Here is a 15,890-nt window from a genome sequence, read left to right as displayed (position 1 = left end):
CCTCGTTTATGCAAAAGATGAGTCATGACCTACGTTGATCAGAGAGAGGGGGTGACGGATGGCCTGGGCTTTGTGTTGGGAACGATTGCTCATGATTTCCTGGCCACTGATGCAGGGAAAGCACGCTGCTCATGGCAGCATGCTTGTTCTCTGTCCCAGGGTATTGTAAAGCAGAGCCCTGACTTTCAGTAACCCCAGCCTCCCCTTTGTGTCCTAGATGGCGGGAAACCCAGATCAGCAGGAGGATAATGTGGACGAGCAGTACCAGGAGGAGGGCGAGGAGGAGGTAGGAAGGCGGAATGCAGGGGACTGACTGTACTCACCCTCACCAACCTCAGCAGCATTGGTGTTGAGATGCCTTTTTTTTGGAAATGTTTATGGAAAGACTTGGGTCAGACAAGAAAGGGGGTTTCTAAAGTAAATAGAGCATGGCAGCGGACACGCTGGTTAGAAGGTAACGACAGCAGGAGAATAGAATCCCTTCTCCCTGGCTCTCAGACGACATCGGGCCTTCCAGGAATAGTGGACTTGGGGATAGATGGTCCCTGTAAGGCTATTTCCTGCTGATTCTGTCACTCACGAAAGAGAGAAGAGCAACGTTCTGCACATTGAGGGAGTCTGCACTAACCCGCCGCTTTCTCTATAGACATTGCACAGTGCCTGCCGCACGGGTGCCCCGCAGTGTCTGTCGGAATAGGCTTCACACCCTGCAGACATTTATAAGAAATTTATGGGCTCTGGCTCTCCTTTTAGCTTTTTCCCTCCCAAGAATTTGGTATTAATTACATTTAACAATAAAGAAAAGGAAAATTACGTAAGGAACTTAGTTGAGTAAAATGCATTTGGGTAGAAAGTCTTCACCCTTCATTTCAGTTTGCTTTTTTATTGTAAATTCCTGGCATATCGTTGTGAGGTTTAGAGCACCGTGGGGACACGTTGTGTCACTGACTGACAAGTGCTGCTGGTTGTCGCCGCTTTGTTACAGCACTTTACTGTCTGGACACCTGACGCTCTGTACTTGGGAACACGGTATGGCTGAGGCCGAGGCCCCATGGGCAGTCTCTCTCCGGACAGTGACGTGTCTCTCAGCCAGGGGCCGGGCTAATGTGTGGCTTTGGCCAAAAGGGGATGAGAGGATGGACAAGTGGCAGCCCCAACAATCCCCCTGCCCCCGGACCTGCTCAAACACCTGTGCTGCTGCCCTCAGTGCACCGTTACCCCTGAGCCCCTGCTCAGAACATCTGTCCTGCTGCCCTCAGTGCACCGTTACCCCTGAGCCCCTGCTCAGAACATCTGTCCTGCTGCCCTCAGTGCACTGTTACCCCTGAGCCCCTGCTCAGAACACCTGTCCTTCTGCTCTCAGTGCACCGTTACCTCTGAGCCCCTGCTCAGAACATCTGTCCTGCTGCCCTCTGTGCACCGTTACCCCTGAGCCCCTGCTCAGAACATCTGTCCTGCTGCCCTCAGTGCACAGTTATCCCTGAGACCCTGCTCAGAACATCTGTCCTGCTGCCTTCAGTGCACCGTTACCCCTGAGACCCTGCTCAGAACATCTGTCCTGCTGCCTTCAGTGCACCGTTACCCCTGAGACCCTGCTCAGAACATCTGTCCTGCTGCCTTCAGTGCACCGTTACCCCTGAGACCCTGCTCAGAACATCTGTCCTGCTGCCTTCAGTGCACCGTTACCCCTGAGACCCTGCTCAGAACATCTGTCCTGCTGCCTTCAGTGCACCGTTACCCCTGAGACCCTGCTCAGAACATCTGTCCTGCTGCCTTCAGTGCACCGTTACCCCTGAGACCCTGCTCAGAACATCTGTCCTGCTGCCTTCAGTGCACCGTTACCCCTGAGACCCTGCTCAGAACATCTGTCCTGCTGCCTTCAGTGCACCGTTACCCCTGAGACCCTGCTCAGAACATCTGTCCTGCTGCCCTCAGTGCACTGTTACCCCTGAGACCCTGCTCTGAACATCTGTCCTGCTGCCCTCAGTGCACAGTTACCCCTGAGACCCTGCTCAGAACATCTGTCCTGCTGCCCTCACGTACACAGTTCCCTTGACTAAGTCTCCTTTCTCATGTCTGTTCCATTTGTCACCTTTTAGAGCTAATGCTAAAATTTGGGCTTATGCCAGGAAAACAAAAGGATGTCGCTCTTTATAGCTGTTGGCAGCATACATCTCTAGTCACATGCACTCGAACTGGCTTGATCTTTTCATTCTCTCTTTTCTCCCCCTGCTGTTCATCCTGATGTGTCATATCAGAAAAGAGCATTAAAGAAACTCACAGCCTTGAATGTTAAGGCATTTGGCAAGATAGATACTATCTGGACTTCTCTTGTAACACGATGTCTGGACTAATGTTACTTTATTTCATATGGCAGATTCCAGGAATCGTTGAGGGATTAAAAGAGAAGAGATTCACCTTGGCTTCTTTTTAAAAATTCAGAGGGTAAACATAAAATTTTAATCAGTATTTACTGATGATTTTTTACTTCTATCTTATGTCAGTTAAGGTGGAGAGAGAAAACCTGTGATCCAAGAGGGATCAAGGATAGAAAGAGAAGGAAGACAGACACAAGGAGGTGGGGGGGGGTGCCCTACCTCACCCACGGCAGCCCCTTCCTCCGGCCCAGACTCTCTCCTCTGGGTGCAGAGCTGCCAGCGCCCTTGTCCTCGCCGCACCGAGCCCAGGTCCTGCTTCTCTTTGGCCAGTTCCTTGCCCAGAACTCCTGTGTTGGGCATCTGCATCCCCACTTTCTAACCCCCTCTTGCATAGGCTCCAGGTTGCCACACCCTCTCCTATAGGATGTTGCCTCGTGAACTCTGAGGAAGCCCAGTGTGCCTTTCTTCTCCCCTGGGTAACTTTCCTCTCTGCCCCTGAGCGTCCCTTGTCCAGGCTGTGTTGTCTTTTTCTCGTGGTTCCTGAGCTGATGATTATTGGATCTTCCACCTCCTTGCATCGTTCCCAGTTCTTCCCTTGAAGAGGGCAGAGAACAGTGGTTCCCAAATACCATTCAAGGACGAGTAACAGTCAGAGACAAAGATCTCAGCAGGCAGGAGCAAAATGAGAAAAATAAAGAGGATTGCAGTATGAGAGGATGCATATTGTGTTGCTTGTAAGTGACTGTGTATGTGGCACTGTTTTGGGGGCACCAGGGAAACCATAGAATACTGGGTAGTGTAGTTTGCTGTTGTCACCATCTAGCCTCAGGGTCTCCTAGCTGCCCCACCGACCCCTGGGGTGTGCGGCTCACTGCTCTCACCAGATTCCTCCGGAAGTGCATCTTGCTAGGGCAATACCTGTTCAGAGGTGCAGTCTATATCAGATTTGTGACTTGACCTCTGAGAGTAGAGAACCCCAAACCAGTGTGATTTTAGGAAATTTGCACTGTCCTCACCACCTTTTGTCTGAATGCAGTGGTGTTAGTCACCCTCCAAAGACAGAAAAATGATGGTTATTGACAGAATTCATTGTTTATTGTTTGGGATTGTTTAAGTGAAAGACATTTATATGGTGATCCCATCCTCTTGTTGCTTACTTCACAGATTTTTTATCTATTTATGAGAAAACGACGAACTATGGCATTACCCCAAAATGGACTCTGGGCGCTTTAAAATGACTTAAGTGCTCAAAAAAAATATGTAGATTGAATGACTGCTTGACAACTCTGAGTACTCAGTTTCCCCAATGTAACTGGAAATGGATTGATATGAACACTCACAAGAGAGTAAGCACAAGGTTATGTGGCGCCTTTAGTGGTGGACTGTGAGCCACCACATCATGAAGCTGCCCATCCGGCAGAAATGCTTCTGTTAAATATACTCAGCAAGCAGTGGTGCCCATCACTATGGCTGACACTGCTGAAGGCCTTTCCTTGGTCACATTCCATCCACCTGTTTGGATCCTAGCATTCTTGACTACTTACGGTTCAGCCTTCTGATTCCTTGCTTATCCCATAACATCTTTGATGTGTAAAACAAAGGCATTAATGCATCCAGGGACAGGGTCAGGGTAGCTAACCAAAACCCACTTTAGACTCAGTAGACTTGCTTTTTTAAAAAACTTAATGTTTTAAAGATTTTTAAAATTGATTTTTGGAGGGGGAGGAAGGGAGAGGGAGAGAGAGAAACATTGATCAGCTGCCTCCTGCACGCCCCCTACCAGGGATCAAGGCCTCCCCCCGGGAAATGGAACTGGCAACCTTTTGGTGCACAGAACCACACCCAACCAACTGAGCCCCACCAGCCAGGGCAGTCAACTTTGCCACATGACATAGGGACCATTTCTAAAATGCTTAAAACACCAGAGTCAGGTGAACAAAAATGAGGAATGAGGAGCAGCGTTGGGAAATCTCCAGCAAAACGTTTGCATCAGCTTTAACAGGATGCTAAAGAGGGCCTAATGTGGAAGACATAATTGGTGTGTCCACATGTAAAAAGATACTAACATTTGCTTCTGGTTATTAGTCTAAGCATATTTTAAAATTAGAAACTCTATATCATTTTTTTTTCTTTTTCAGTAATGCCGCTAAGATGAATTTGAATTACTTTGCCCCAAACATAAAGAATATATTACTAGGATAATAGGGTGTATCTATAAAATCTGAAAAATTATAAAATCTTCATTTGTGGGCTCCCTAAATTAAAGACTAATTTTATTCTGTACTTCCCTCCTCGTATTATATTGACATATGGTAAACAGCCTACATTTCTACTACATCTCAAGAGGAGAGAAGAAAGAACTCATAAAAAGGGTATTTATCATTCTAGCGAGAGACATTCTAGCCAGTATTCATGTCACTCAAGCGAGTGGCTCTTAGTCTTTGCTGTGGCTAAAAATCACCTTGGAGAGTGTGTGAAAAATACAAATACTGGGTCTGACCTTACCCTTGGAGATTTTGATCATATCTATGGTACATCCTAGAAGGCAGAGTTGTACACGAGCCCCGGCTGATGCTGATTCAGCGGCACACTATTTAGAGCCACAGTCCTAGGACAGATGGCTGCAGGTAGACTGGGAAGTCTGAACCTCCTGACACTCCTGTGCAAAATGATGTGTATCTATACCCATTTGCTAACAACTTTCTTACCAAAGTCTTAAAAGGATCCATGACGCCCCTTACCCCACACACAATAAAAAATGACAATTAAAGATTTTACCCAACCTTTTTCTTTTACAGATAAGAAATTTACAGATAATAAGAGCTTCAGAAAGGGTAGCTAAATTGTTAAAGGTCACACAGTTCGTTATTGTTAGAACCATGATTAGAACACACTGTGGTCTGATTTTAAAGGCTGCCATAATTAAGTATACCCAGCATGCAATTACCCAGGAAACTAAAATTGAGATGGCCAAGTTCTTCTTTATAGAAGTCAGTGAATACAGAATAATGACAGAATTATAAAGTCACCATTTCTGTAAGCCCTAATTAAAACAATTTATTTAAGACCAATCATCAATGGATGATATCACTAGATGAGTGGAAGTCCTGGGATTTTACCATGAAGGGATCAGGCTGTCACCATCGGGCTCACTGAACAATCTTAGCCTCACGGAAAGTGGGACTAATATTAGGTACCTCCTGATGTGATGCAAATAGGAATTCCACAGCGTCCCTCTGAAAAACCCTTGCTTTGCAAATTGAATCTGAATTCATCCAAGCCTTAAGCTAACTTGCTTTTATAAGAAATGTCAGGGTTAAAGGAATGAGTTAAGTATTGCCTTAAAGAAGCAAAGAAATCCAGAACATGGGTCTTTCTATAGAACAAGGAATCAGTAACATTGAGGAGAAAAGAGGGGAACGGCATCTAAGTGACCTGTGGCCTTTGTTTGGATGATGACTAGAACAAACCAACTGTTAAGACATTTGTAAGACAATCAGGAAAATGTAAGTGAGGACTAGACACTAGATAATACCATACAATCATTTATCAGGTGGGATTTTTTTGGTTAATATTCACTCGAGGATATTTTTCCATTGATTTTTAGAGAGAGTGGAAGGGAGAGGGAGGGATACAGAGAAACATCGATGTAAGAGAAACACCTCTTGACCGGAATCAAACCTGGGACTCTTCAGTCCGCAAGCCAACGCTCTATCCACTGAGCCAAATGGGCTAGCAGGTGTTTTAAAGGCATTATGGTTATATAAGAAAAGTCCATTGTTTTTAGAGATGTATATTGTGATGGGTAGGGGTGAAATTATCTGATGTCCAAATGTTGAAGAATAATTCATCACAAAATAAAAGCAATAGATGATGCAAGTGTGGCAACATTGTGATGACTTTTGAACCTTGATGATGACTATTAATAGTTCATGAAATTTTCTTTGCACGTGCTTGAAAATTTTTATAATAAAAACAAATGACCTCATTGTTTATGCAGCCAGGAGAGTTTCGGAACCAAGGTTTTTGTCCAGGTTTGTCTGACTCCACAGTCTGTGTTAGAGGTTGGCAAACTACTGGCCTCAGCCTGTTTTATAAATGAGGTCTTATAGGAACACAGCCTTGTTTTTTATTTGCTTATTGTCAGAGGCTGCCTCTGCACTACACTGGTAGAGCTGGGTAGTTGCTACACTGTATGGCCGAGAAAGCTGAATATTTACTCTCTGGACCTTTACGGAAAAAGTGTGCCAACCCTGATTTACATATTCTTTCCACCATAATGTAGTTTCCTCCCAATCCCAACTAAGCCATGTTATTTTTCACTAGTATATTTTCATTATTATGGCTATAGAAGACATATATCTAATCACTGAAATTGACCAGGACATTTTAGCAATTTAACGATGTTTCAATTAGTGAGACCTTAATGTAATCTGAAATAAGTGCTTCATCGTTTTCATCCCATTGTCCTGGGGAATGTTGTTATGAGGTTCTGTGACTAAGGGCAGAACAATGTCAGGGACCATCGATAGAGCCTGCTGGTGCAATGTGTATCTTCTCTCTAGCTCACCCCACCAAGACATGTGACTATAAAAGATGTTTTATGCCTCTGACCCCACAATAAATTTATTTTGTACCAGTGTGAATCCAGATGGTGTTAGGCTGGTAAGAAAGGTTCATGAAGGCTGAACTCTGTCTAGGGCAGTGGTCGGCAAACTGCGTCTCATGAGCCACATGCGACTCTTTGGCCCCTTGAGTGTGGCTCTTCCACAAAATACCACGTGCGGGCGCGCATGTACAGTGCGATTGAAACTTCGTGGTTCATGCGCAGAAGTTGGTATTTTGTGGAAGAGCCACACTCAAGGGGCCAAAGAGCCGCATGTGGCTCGCGAGCCGCACTTTGCCGACCACTGGTCTAGGGCATCCTTGAAGAGTCATCTTTGTAGGCTCATAACAGACCAGTTTCACGCCAAAGCTTGGCTGGTAGGTTGGGGTTTACTCCTGTTGCACCTGGGCTAAGCACCTTGGGACAGCCCTTACTTTCTTGCTCATTTCTGGGATTTTGAACACATCCCCCCTCTACACCAAAAGAAATATTTTTAAAAATCAGGTCATGTTATTTGTTATTCTAGAAGACTCACTCTATAACACTGTCCTTGGAGAGGTTGGGTTTTCTTTTGGTACCAGGACAGAACAGGATGCTTAATTGATGATCAGCAATTTTTTGAAATGTATTCACATTATTCAAACCTTTTGGCATACATATGGGTTTCGAAATAGTTGTCAGAAAATATTTTCTAACACATTTTCCAACTCCTATATTTTGTGGAATGTGATCATTAAATAGATATTATTTAGCAAAAAATATATGGATGATTTCTTTGATGTGCATTTTGAAAAACAATGGGGATCAATGACATGACATAGTGGTGATAGTGTACATTACAGGAAACTATGTAAAACAGAAGTGTCATGTTAGAACACTGAAGAGATATAGGGATTTGAGGCAGTTTAATAGCTATTTTATGAAGAAATTGAAATTATTGTGTTCTGTGATCTATATATTTTAGACAGAAAAGTTTGTTCTTAATTATAGAAAAATTTCTCCTATCTTATATGTAAGTCATAAGGTCTGTTTTCTGTGCCTCTACAGAGCAGATATTTTTGCATTGATTCATTTATCCATTCATTCAACAGCATTTATTAAGCAATTACAGTGTGCCAGGTATGCATCTAGGTACAGAAGACAGTTGAGTAAGATTTTTTTTATAGTAGGTATATTATACACTTCTTCATAGGTAATAGACAAGTCAAATCTTTGACTTTTATCTTTTTTCAAATTTAGTTTTAGTTTAATTTTGTTGCTGCTGCTTTAAATGAACTCTTTAGAAATCAGAACATGTTGTTTCAAGTGCTTAAGTGATAAAAGCGTCACCCAGTATCTTGGATTTGTTTTAGGTGCAGGAAGATTTGACTGAAGAGAAAAAAAGGGAATTGGAACATAATGCAGAAGAGACCTATGGTGAAAACGATGAAAATGTACGTGTAGGATGTGCATTTCTATTGCGCATGTTTGCACATGTGTAGGAGATACATGTATATATAGTTGGATAGATACCAGTCAGTACGTCTAAGGTGCCACAGAGTTTAACAGGCTAACCTGGGCCCAGGAAAATTTGTGACAATATGAAGATTAAGAAAGACTATAGCACTGTTGCTTCTTGGAACATTTTTCTTCACTTATTTCCTTCTTCCAAAAATGAGTAACTTCTCACCATTTTTAAATTTATTTATTTATTAATCCGCATCTAAGGATATTTTTTCCATTGATTTTTAGACAGAGTGGAAGGGAGGGGGAGAGACACAGAGAGAGAAACATCGATGTGAGAAAGACACATCGATTGGTTGCTTCCTATTACACGCTCTGACCAGGGCGGGGATCGAGCCTGCAAATGAGGTACATGCCCTTGACCGGAATTGAACCCAGACCCTACAGTCTGCAGGCTGATGCTTATCCACTGAGCCAAACTGGCTAGAGCATCACCTTTTTTTTTTTTTTTTTTAAAAAGAGGGAATTATTTATCTTATTAACTCTATGCCCTATCTCTTAGGTGTTGTTTTTTTTTTCTTTTCATTTTAAGGCTGATGAGAAAAACAATGATGGAGAGGAACAAGAAGTTCGAGATGACAACCACCCCAAAGGCCGAGAGGAACATTATGAGGAGGAGGAGGAGGAGGAGGAGGACGGGGCGGCTGGTGCTGAGAAATCCCAGCAAAGAGCTGAAATGTAGCTGCGCCCCCCCCCCCATTTCTTAGCGCTCGGCGGACAGATTCCTTCAGAAGCTGCTCAGAAATAACCTGCCTACTGAACTCTAGGGTATTTAATTGCAGAAATTAAGAATTTAGACTTTTTTTAAACTTTTGTATTAGAAATGCACATACATTTATATAAATATATTTTAATAACCTAGGTTAGAGCTTCTTTTATATTCAAGCTAAACCCAAGCAAGAAAGAAAAATTTAGGCTCCGAATCTCTTTCTGTTTCCCAATGATTATGTGATGTTGGAAAGGACATCAATTTTGTATATGTTTCAACGTGTTACTTTTCTATCTCCTAGTTCCCACGTGTTGTATGCTGTTTGCCTTTGATAAAATACAGGATTTCAAAAGAAGAAATACTGCAAAAATGCTGTTGGGAATTTACGGAGAATGGCCCGTTTACTAACTGCTCCCTTTTCGAGGTTCTAGTGTATATATAAAATCTGATAGACTTTTCACCCGTCTGTGTGTTGCTGGGATAAGATCCATGTACAGAGTGACATTGTTTTCCAGACTTGTCACATCAGTTAGAAAATTATTTGGCTTTACTTAAAATCACAGCCCTTCTTCTTGAAATGGATTAAATTTAAAAGTGAGATAGTACTAAATTCATATGACAGTATTCAAACAAGGTATGGCACCTTAGTGCATTAAGCTTTTTGAAGGGCTGACATGTTGTTTAATAACTAATTGACTGTGTATGGGTAGTGTTTTCTACATGAGCACCCTCTCTATTATTTTTCCGAAGCGACCTAGCGAAATTCTTGTTTCATTATCTAGTTCCCTACAGTCATAGATATTTCCCCTGTAAGCTCTGTGCCTCAATAAGTAATCTCTGATGACAAGTATTTATAAAGGCATACCAAAATGTATAATTGAATAGGATTATTTTTTTAAAACTATATGGTGAGGTACACATGGTGGTAGGATAGACCCTGATGACTTTTCTGCTTGCTGAGGTTGGGTCTGCATTATGCCCACAGAGAGGCATTTTAATGATGATAAATTATCAAAATTCCTTACAATAAAGAAGCTAAAAATAAAGATTCCCTTGGGATAGAAACATTTCAATCTTAAGCATAAAGATTTTTAGATATATAAAATCAGGTTATAGAATTCATGTGTGTGGTTTTGTAATAATAAAAACATTTCAATTTCTACTGTTGTATGAATGTAAATTTATTTTTTAGTAACCACACTCATGTATGGTTCTGATTGTCCCAATTGAGTGATTGCGTATATATGCCTAGGAATGTTTGTTCAGATGTATTTTGGATTTTCAGTAATCATAAATCAAATTTTACCTTTATGTATAAAAACCCTTTATGTAATGTAAAATGTATAATATTGTACATAATATTCAGAATACAATTATTTTGGTAAATTAGTTTGTATTTTTAATGTCCTGGTTGCAGTATTTAATTATTTGAAACATTGAAACTTGGTGATAGTCAATAAAGCTATAAGAAGAAAGCGATCAATCTCTTAAAGTATGTGAGTTTTTAATAGTTTTTTATTTTAAGCATTCTTTTTCCTAAAAGGAAAAATTTAAGTGGAACCAAGATACATGAATGAATTATACAATGCCTTTCCCAAACTGTTCTTTTCCGTGTCTCTTCCTCTGCTTAATTGGTGTGTGGTTTTTCCCTCCCTCTGTCCTAAAGAAAAAGCTAAGAATTTTTATTTTCTTTGAGCTAGTTCTGGGGAAGAAAAAAGAAACAGAGAAACATATGAGTGTCGTGTGTGCATGCACACACACATAATAAACAACAACAAAACCCTGTCATATCCCCGCTAAGAAGCAATAATCACAAACCATACTACTCTCAGGATGGCACAAGTTATAGGGCCATTTTAGCTAATGTTTGGAAGAGAACTAATCAGCCAGAGTTAATCTGCATTAATGAGATGAGCAGAAATAAATTGTCACTTGTATTTATCTTGCCAATAAATCTGTGATTTCTGGTGCAACCAATAAGTCAAAGGACTTGGTACCAGTAATCTAATCGGGGGGGAGGGGGCACTTTTATTAGGGGCAAGTACAGTGGGGCCTTGACTTACGAGTGTCCCGACTAACGAGTTTTTCGAGATAGGAGCCATCGGCCGATTTTATGAGGAGGAGGAGGAGGAGGAGGAGGACGGGGCGGCTGGTGCTGAGAAATCCCAGCAAAGAGCTGAAATGTAGCTGCGCCCCCCCCCCCATTTCTTAGCGCTCGGCGGACAGATTCCTTCAGAAGCTGCTCAGAAATAACCTGCCTACTGAACTCTAGGGTATTTAATTGCAGAAATTAAGAATTTAGACTTTTTTTAAACTTTTGTATTAGAAATGCACATACATTTATATAAATATATTTTAATAACCTAGGTTAGAGCTTCTTTTATATTCAAGCTAAACCCAAGCAAGAAAGAAAAATTTAGGCTCCGAATCTCTTTCTGTTTCCCAATGATTATGTGATGTTGGAAAGGACATCAATTTTGTATATGTTTCAACGTGTTACTTTTCTATCTCCTAGTTCCCACGTGTTGTATGCTGTTTGCCTTTGATAAAATACAGGATTTCAAAAGAAGAAATACTGCAAAAATGCTGTTGGGAATTTACAGAGAATGGCCCGTTTACTAACTGCTCCCTTTTCGAGGTTCTAGTGTATATATAAAATCTGATAGACTTTCCACCCGTCTGTGTGTTGCTGGGATAAGATCCATGTACAGAGTGACATTGTTTTCCAGACTTGTCACATCAGTTAGAAAATTATTTGGCTTTACTTAAAATCACAGCCCTTCTTCTTGAAATGGATTAAATTTAAAAGTGAGATAGTACTAAATTCATATGACAGTATTCAAACAAGGTATGGCACCTTAGTGTATTAAGCTTTTTGAAGGACTGACATGTTGTTTAATAACTAATTGACTGTGTATGGGTAGTGTTTTCTACATGAGCACCCTCTCTATTATTTTTCCGAAGCGACCTAGCGAAATTCTTGTTTCATTATCTAGTTCCCTACAGTCATAGATATTTCCCCTGTAAGCTCTGTGCCTCAATAAGTAATCTCTGATGACAAGTATTTATAAAGGCATACCAAAATGTATAATTGAATAGGATTATTTTTTTAAAACTATATGGTGAGGTACACATGGTGGTAGGATAGACCTTGATGACTATTCTGCTTGCTGAGGTTGGGTCTGCATTATGCCCACAGAGAGGCATTTTAATGATGATAAATTATAAAAATTCCTTACAATAAAGAAGCTAAAAATAAAGATTCCCTTGGGATAGAAACATTTCAATCTTAAGCATAAAGATTTTTAGATATATAAAATCAGGTTATAGAATTCATGTGTGTGGTTTTGTAATAATAAAAACATTTCAATTTCTACTGTTGTATGAATGTAAATTTATTTTTTAGTAACCACACTCATGTATGGTTCTGATTGTCCCAATTGAGTGATTGCGTATATATGCCTAGGAATGTTTGTTCAGATGTATTTTGGATTTTCAGTAATCATAAATCAAATTTTACCTTTATGTATAAAAACCCTTTATGTAATGTAAAATGTATAATATTGTACATAATATTCAGAATACAATTATTTTGGTAAATTAGTTTGTATTTTTAATGTCCTGGTTGCAGTATTTAATTATTTGAAACATTGAAACTTGGTGATAGTCAATAAAGCTATAAGAAGAAAGCGATCAATCTCTTAAAGTATGTGAGTTTTTAATAGTTTTTTATTTTAAGCATTCTTTTTCCTAAAAGGAAAAATTTAAGTGGAACCAAGATACATGAATGAATTATACAATGCCTTTCCCAAACTGTTATTTTCCGTGTCTCTTCCTCTGCTTAACTGGTGTGTGGTTTTTCCCTCCCTCTGTCCTAAAGAAAAAGCTAAGAATTTTTATTTTCTTTGAGCTAGTTCTGGGGAAGAAAAAAGAAACAGAGAAACATATGAGTGTCGTGTGTGCATGCACACACACATAATAAACAACAACAAAACCCTGTCATATCCCCGCTAAGAAGCAATAATCACAAACCATACTACTCTCAGAATGGCACAAGTTATAGGGCCATTTTAGCTAATGTTTGGAAGAGAACTAATCAGCCAGAGTTAATCTACATTAATGAGATGAGCAGAAATAAATTGTCACTATTATTTATCTTGCCAATAAATCTGTGATTTCTGGTGCAACCAATAAGTCAAAGGACTTGGTACCAGTAATCTAATCGGGGGGGGGGCACTTTACTAACGAGTTTTTCGAGATAGGAGCCATCGGCCGATTTTTTGCTGTGAGTTGCTAGCTAAAATTCGGGTTACGAGCCAGCTTCAGATACCCCACCGCTAGTTGGCACAGCGAACATCACAATGAACGCCACAACATCAGCCCAGCATCACGTGTCTCACTCATTCACTTTATGATTTGACATACGAATAATTTGAGTTACGAGCTCCGTCATGGAATGAATTAAACTCATAAGTCAAGGCCCCACTGTACAGTGCAGCACAAAAAAGCTACATTAGTACAAATATATTGACTGGATAGCTGTAAGAGTGATCGAAAAAGATCTAGGAGTAAGGTATGATCTGGCCACATACAAGTCACAATGACTTGCTCTATAAAGAAAAATTACTGACACTGAATGTCATAGTACCAGGACCACCGTATCCCACAGTGCTCCTTTAAGGTTGATGGAGTTCCTCCCTCCCCACCCAACTGAAGAAGTTTGTTCTGTAGGATTTGACATCATTGCTTTGGGTTTTTTGTTTTGTTTTAGTTCTTGCATTAACCTGTGGTACATCCATACCATGGCATGTTGCACAACCATTTAAAAAAAAAGTGAGGTCAGCCCTAGCTGGTTTGGCTCAGCGGATAGAGCGTCGGCCTGCGGACTCAAGGGTCCCAGGTTCGATTCTGGTCAAGGGCATGTACCTGGATTGCGGGCACATCCCCAGTAGGGGGCATGCAAGAGGCAGCTGAATTGATGTTTCTCTCTCATCGATGTTTCTAACTCGCTATCCCTCTCCCTCTCCCTTCCTCTCTGTAAAAAAATCAATAAAATATATTTTTTTAAAAAAGTGAGGTCAGTTTCCATTCCTGAATCATCTTTTGGCTTCCATCATACTACCTGTTTCTACTTTTCTTCTTACCATCCAGGCTACTCTTTCTCATTTTGTTTTTGTTTTTTGTCTTATACTCTCCTTAAAATATCTGTGTTCTTTGGGTTTTCCCTAGAGGTCTTTTCTCTGTTTAGCCCTCTTCCCACCCATGTATTAGAGACCTGATTCAGGCCCCTGTTATCTTTTACCTAGACTATTGTAATAGTCCCTAACTTCTCATTTACTTTCTCCTACCAACCTCTACAATCTGTCCTAGTGTGATCTTTCTAAAGTTACCACTAACACTACCCCATTATTGAATGATATAATAAAATTGCTATTGCACATAGGAAAAATTCCAAACTCCTTAATATAACCTACATAATTCTTCATGATCTGGCCCCATCTTACCTCTTCAGCCTTAAATTTACCATCTAAACTGAATCATAATAAATGTAACTCATCTTTGCCAAGCACATTTCTCAATGTCTTAGTGAGTGACCTTGACCCCTGTCTCTGGGTGGGAAGATAGCTTGAGCAGAGCCAATAATACTAACCATCTCCTTGGACAAAGTACTGTACTTGGTTCAAGATGGACACATGACTTAATTTCTCCCTTGGATTTTTTGTTGGAGGGGAATTCTCCATGGAGTTTCTATACAGCTGTGACAGCTGGGCTATCTTTTCAAGGATACTTGCCTAGCAACCATCCAGAAGTTAAAGCTACTGTCTCCTTCTGGGTCAGAGGACATATTTGTTCCCTCACGAGGATAAATAAAGATAATATCTCCCTTGGGGGCAAGATGGGACAGGTTTGCTAGCAGTCCTTTTATTAGAGGGTTTCCTTAGATTAGTGATCCTGGTTGGAACACAAGCTCAATGTGTGTGCAACATCCACCTTGAGTGCCTCACATTCTTCCCATGATACTTGGGGGCCAAGGGAAACTGATATGAACTTGAAACTCACATTGCCTGCTATGCCATGAGAAATATTTGTTTTTGAGCCAGCAGTTGAGAGTTTTCTATCAGCACCTATGAAACTGTGGCAGGCTAACTTGTTAGTTTGTTAATTAGGTAAAATCTCAGACTCTGCACAATTATTTACATTTTTGTGGGCTGGAGCACATGGAAAATAGGCATATCTCTTCTCTCTCCAATGGCAAAGCCATTGCATGCCAAGCACTAATACTTTGAGTAAATATGTACTAAATGAATATCTTATAATCCTCATTTGTAAAATGAGAATGCTGATTATTTACAGATCATACAATTTTGAATAAGGGGCATAGCTACAATTTCTTCCCAAGTGAATCTGATCCCAATGTTAATTCTAAATATAGCCAGAATTATTTGATCATCATTTAGTGCTATATTCGGAGTTTCATACATTAAGAAGGTGTGCTTTAAATTTTACAACAAAACACACAAATGCAATGGAAGTGTAAAAAAAAAAGGGCCCTGGCCGGTTTGGCTTAGTGGATGGAGCATCGGCCTGCAGACTCAAGGGTCCCAGGTTCGATTCCAGTCAAGGGCATGTACCTTGGTTGCAGGCACATCCCCAGTGGGAGGTGTGCAGGAGGCAGCTGATCGATGTTTCTCTC

The 15,890-nt window shown here is 40.8% G+C and overlaps 1 protein-coding gene across 1 annotated transcript in view; it reads left to right on the top strand.

Moving 5' to 3' along the window:
- GOLIM4 (golgi integral membrane protein 4) overlaps positions 1-10,679 on the top strand; it is a 76,462-nt gene extending 65,783 nt beyond the window's left edge. The window contains exons 15-17 of the mRNA XM_014533561.1: positions 218-286; positions 8,337-8,417; positions 9,020-10,679. Of these exons, the coding sequence (XP_014389047.1) occupies positions 218-286; positions 8,337-8,417; positions 9,020-9,169 (300 nt within the window). The 3' untranslated portion in view covers positions 9,170-10,679. The remainder of the gene's footprint in view (positions 1-217; positions 287-8,336; positions 8,418-9,019) is intronic.
- Positions 10,680-15,890: the final 5,211 nt, after the last annotated feature.

The sequence above is a fragment of the Myotis brandtii genome, unplaced genomic scaffold (genome assembly GCF_000412655.1).
Source record: "Myotis brandtii unplaced genomic scaffold, ASM41265v1 scaffold99, whole genome shotgun sequence".
Taxonomy (NCBI): domain Eukaryota; kingdom Metazoa; phylum Chordata; class Mammalia; order Chiroptera; family Vespertilionidae; genus Myotis; species Myotis brandtii.
The sequence above is the reverse complement of the archived record's forward strand: the minus strand, read 5'-3'. Positions and strand labels throughout refer to the sequence as shown.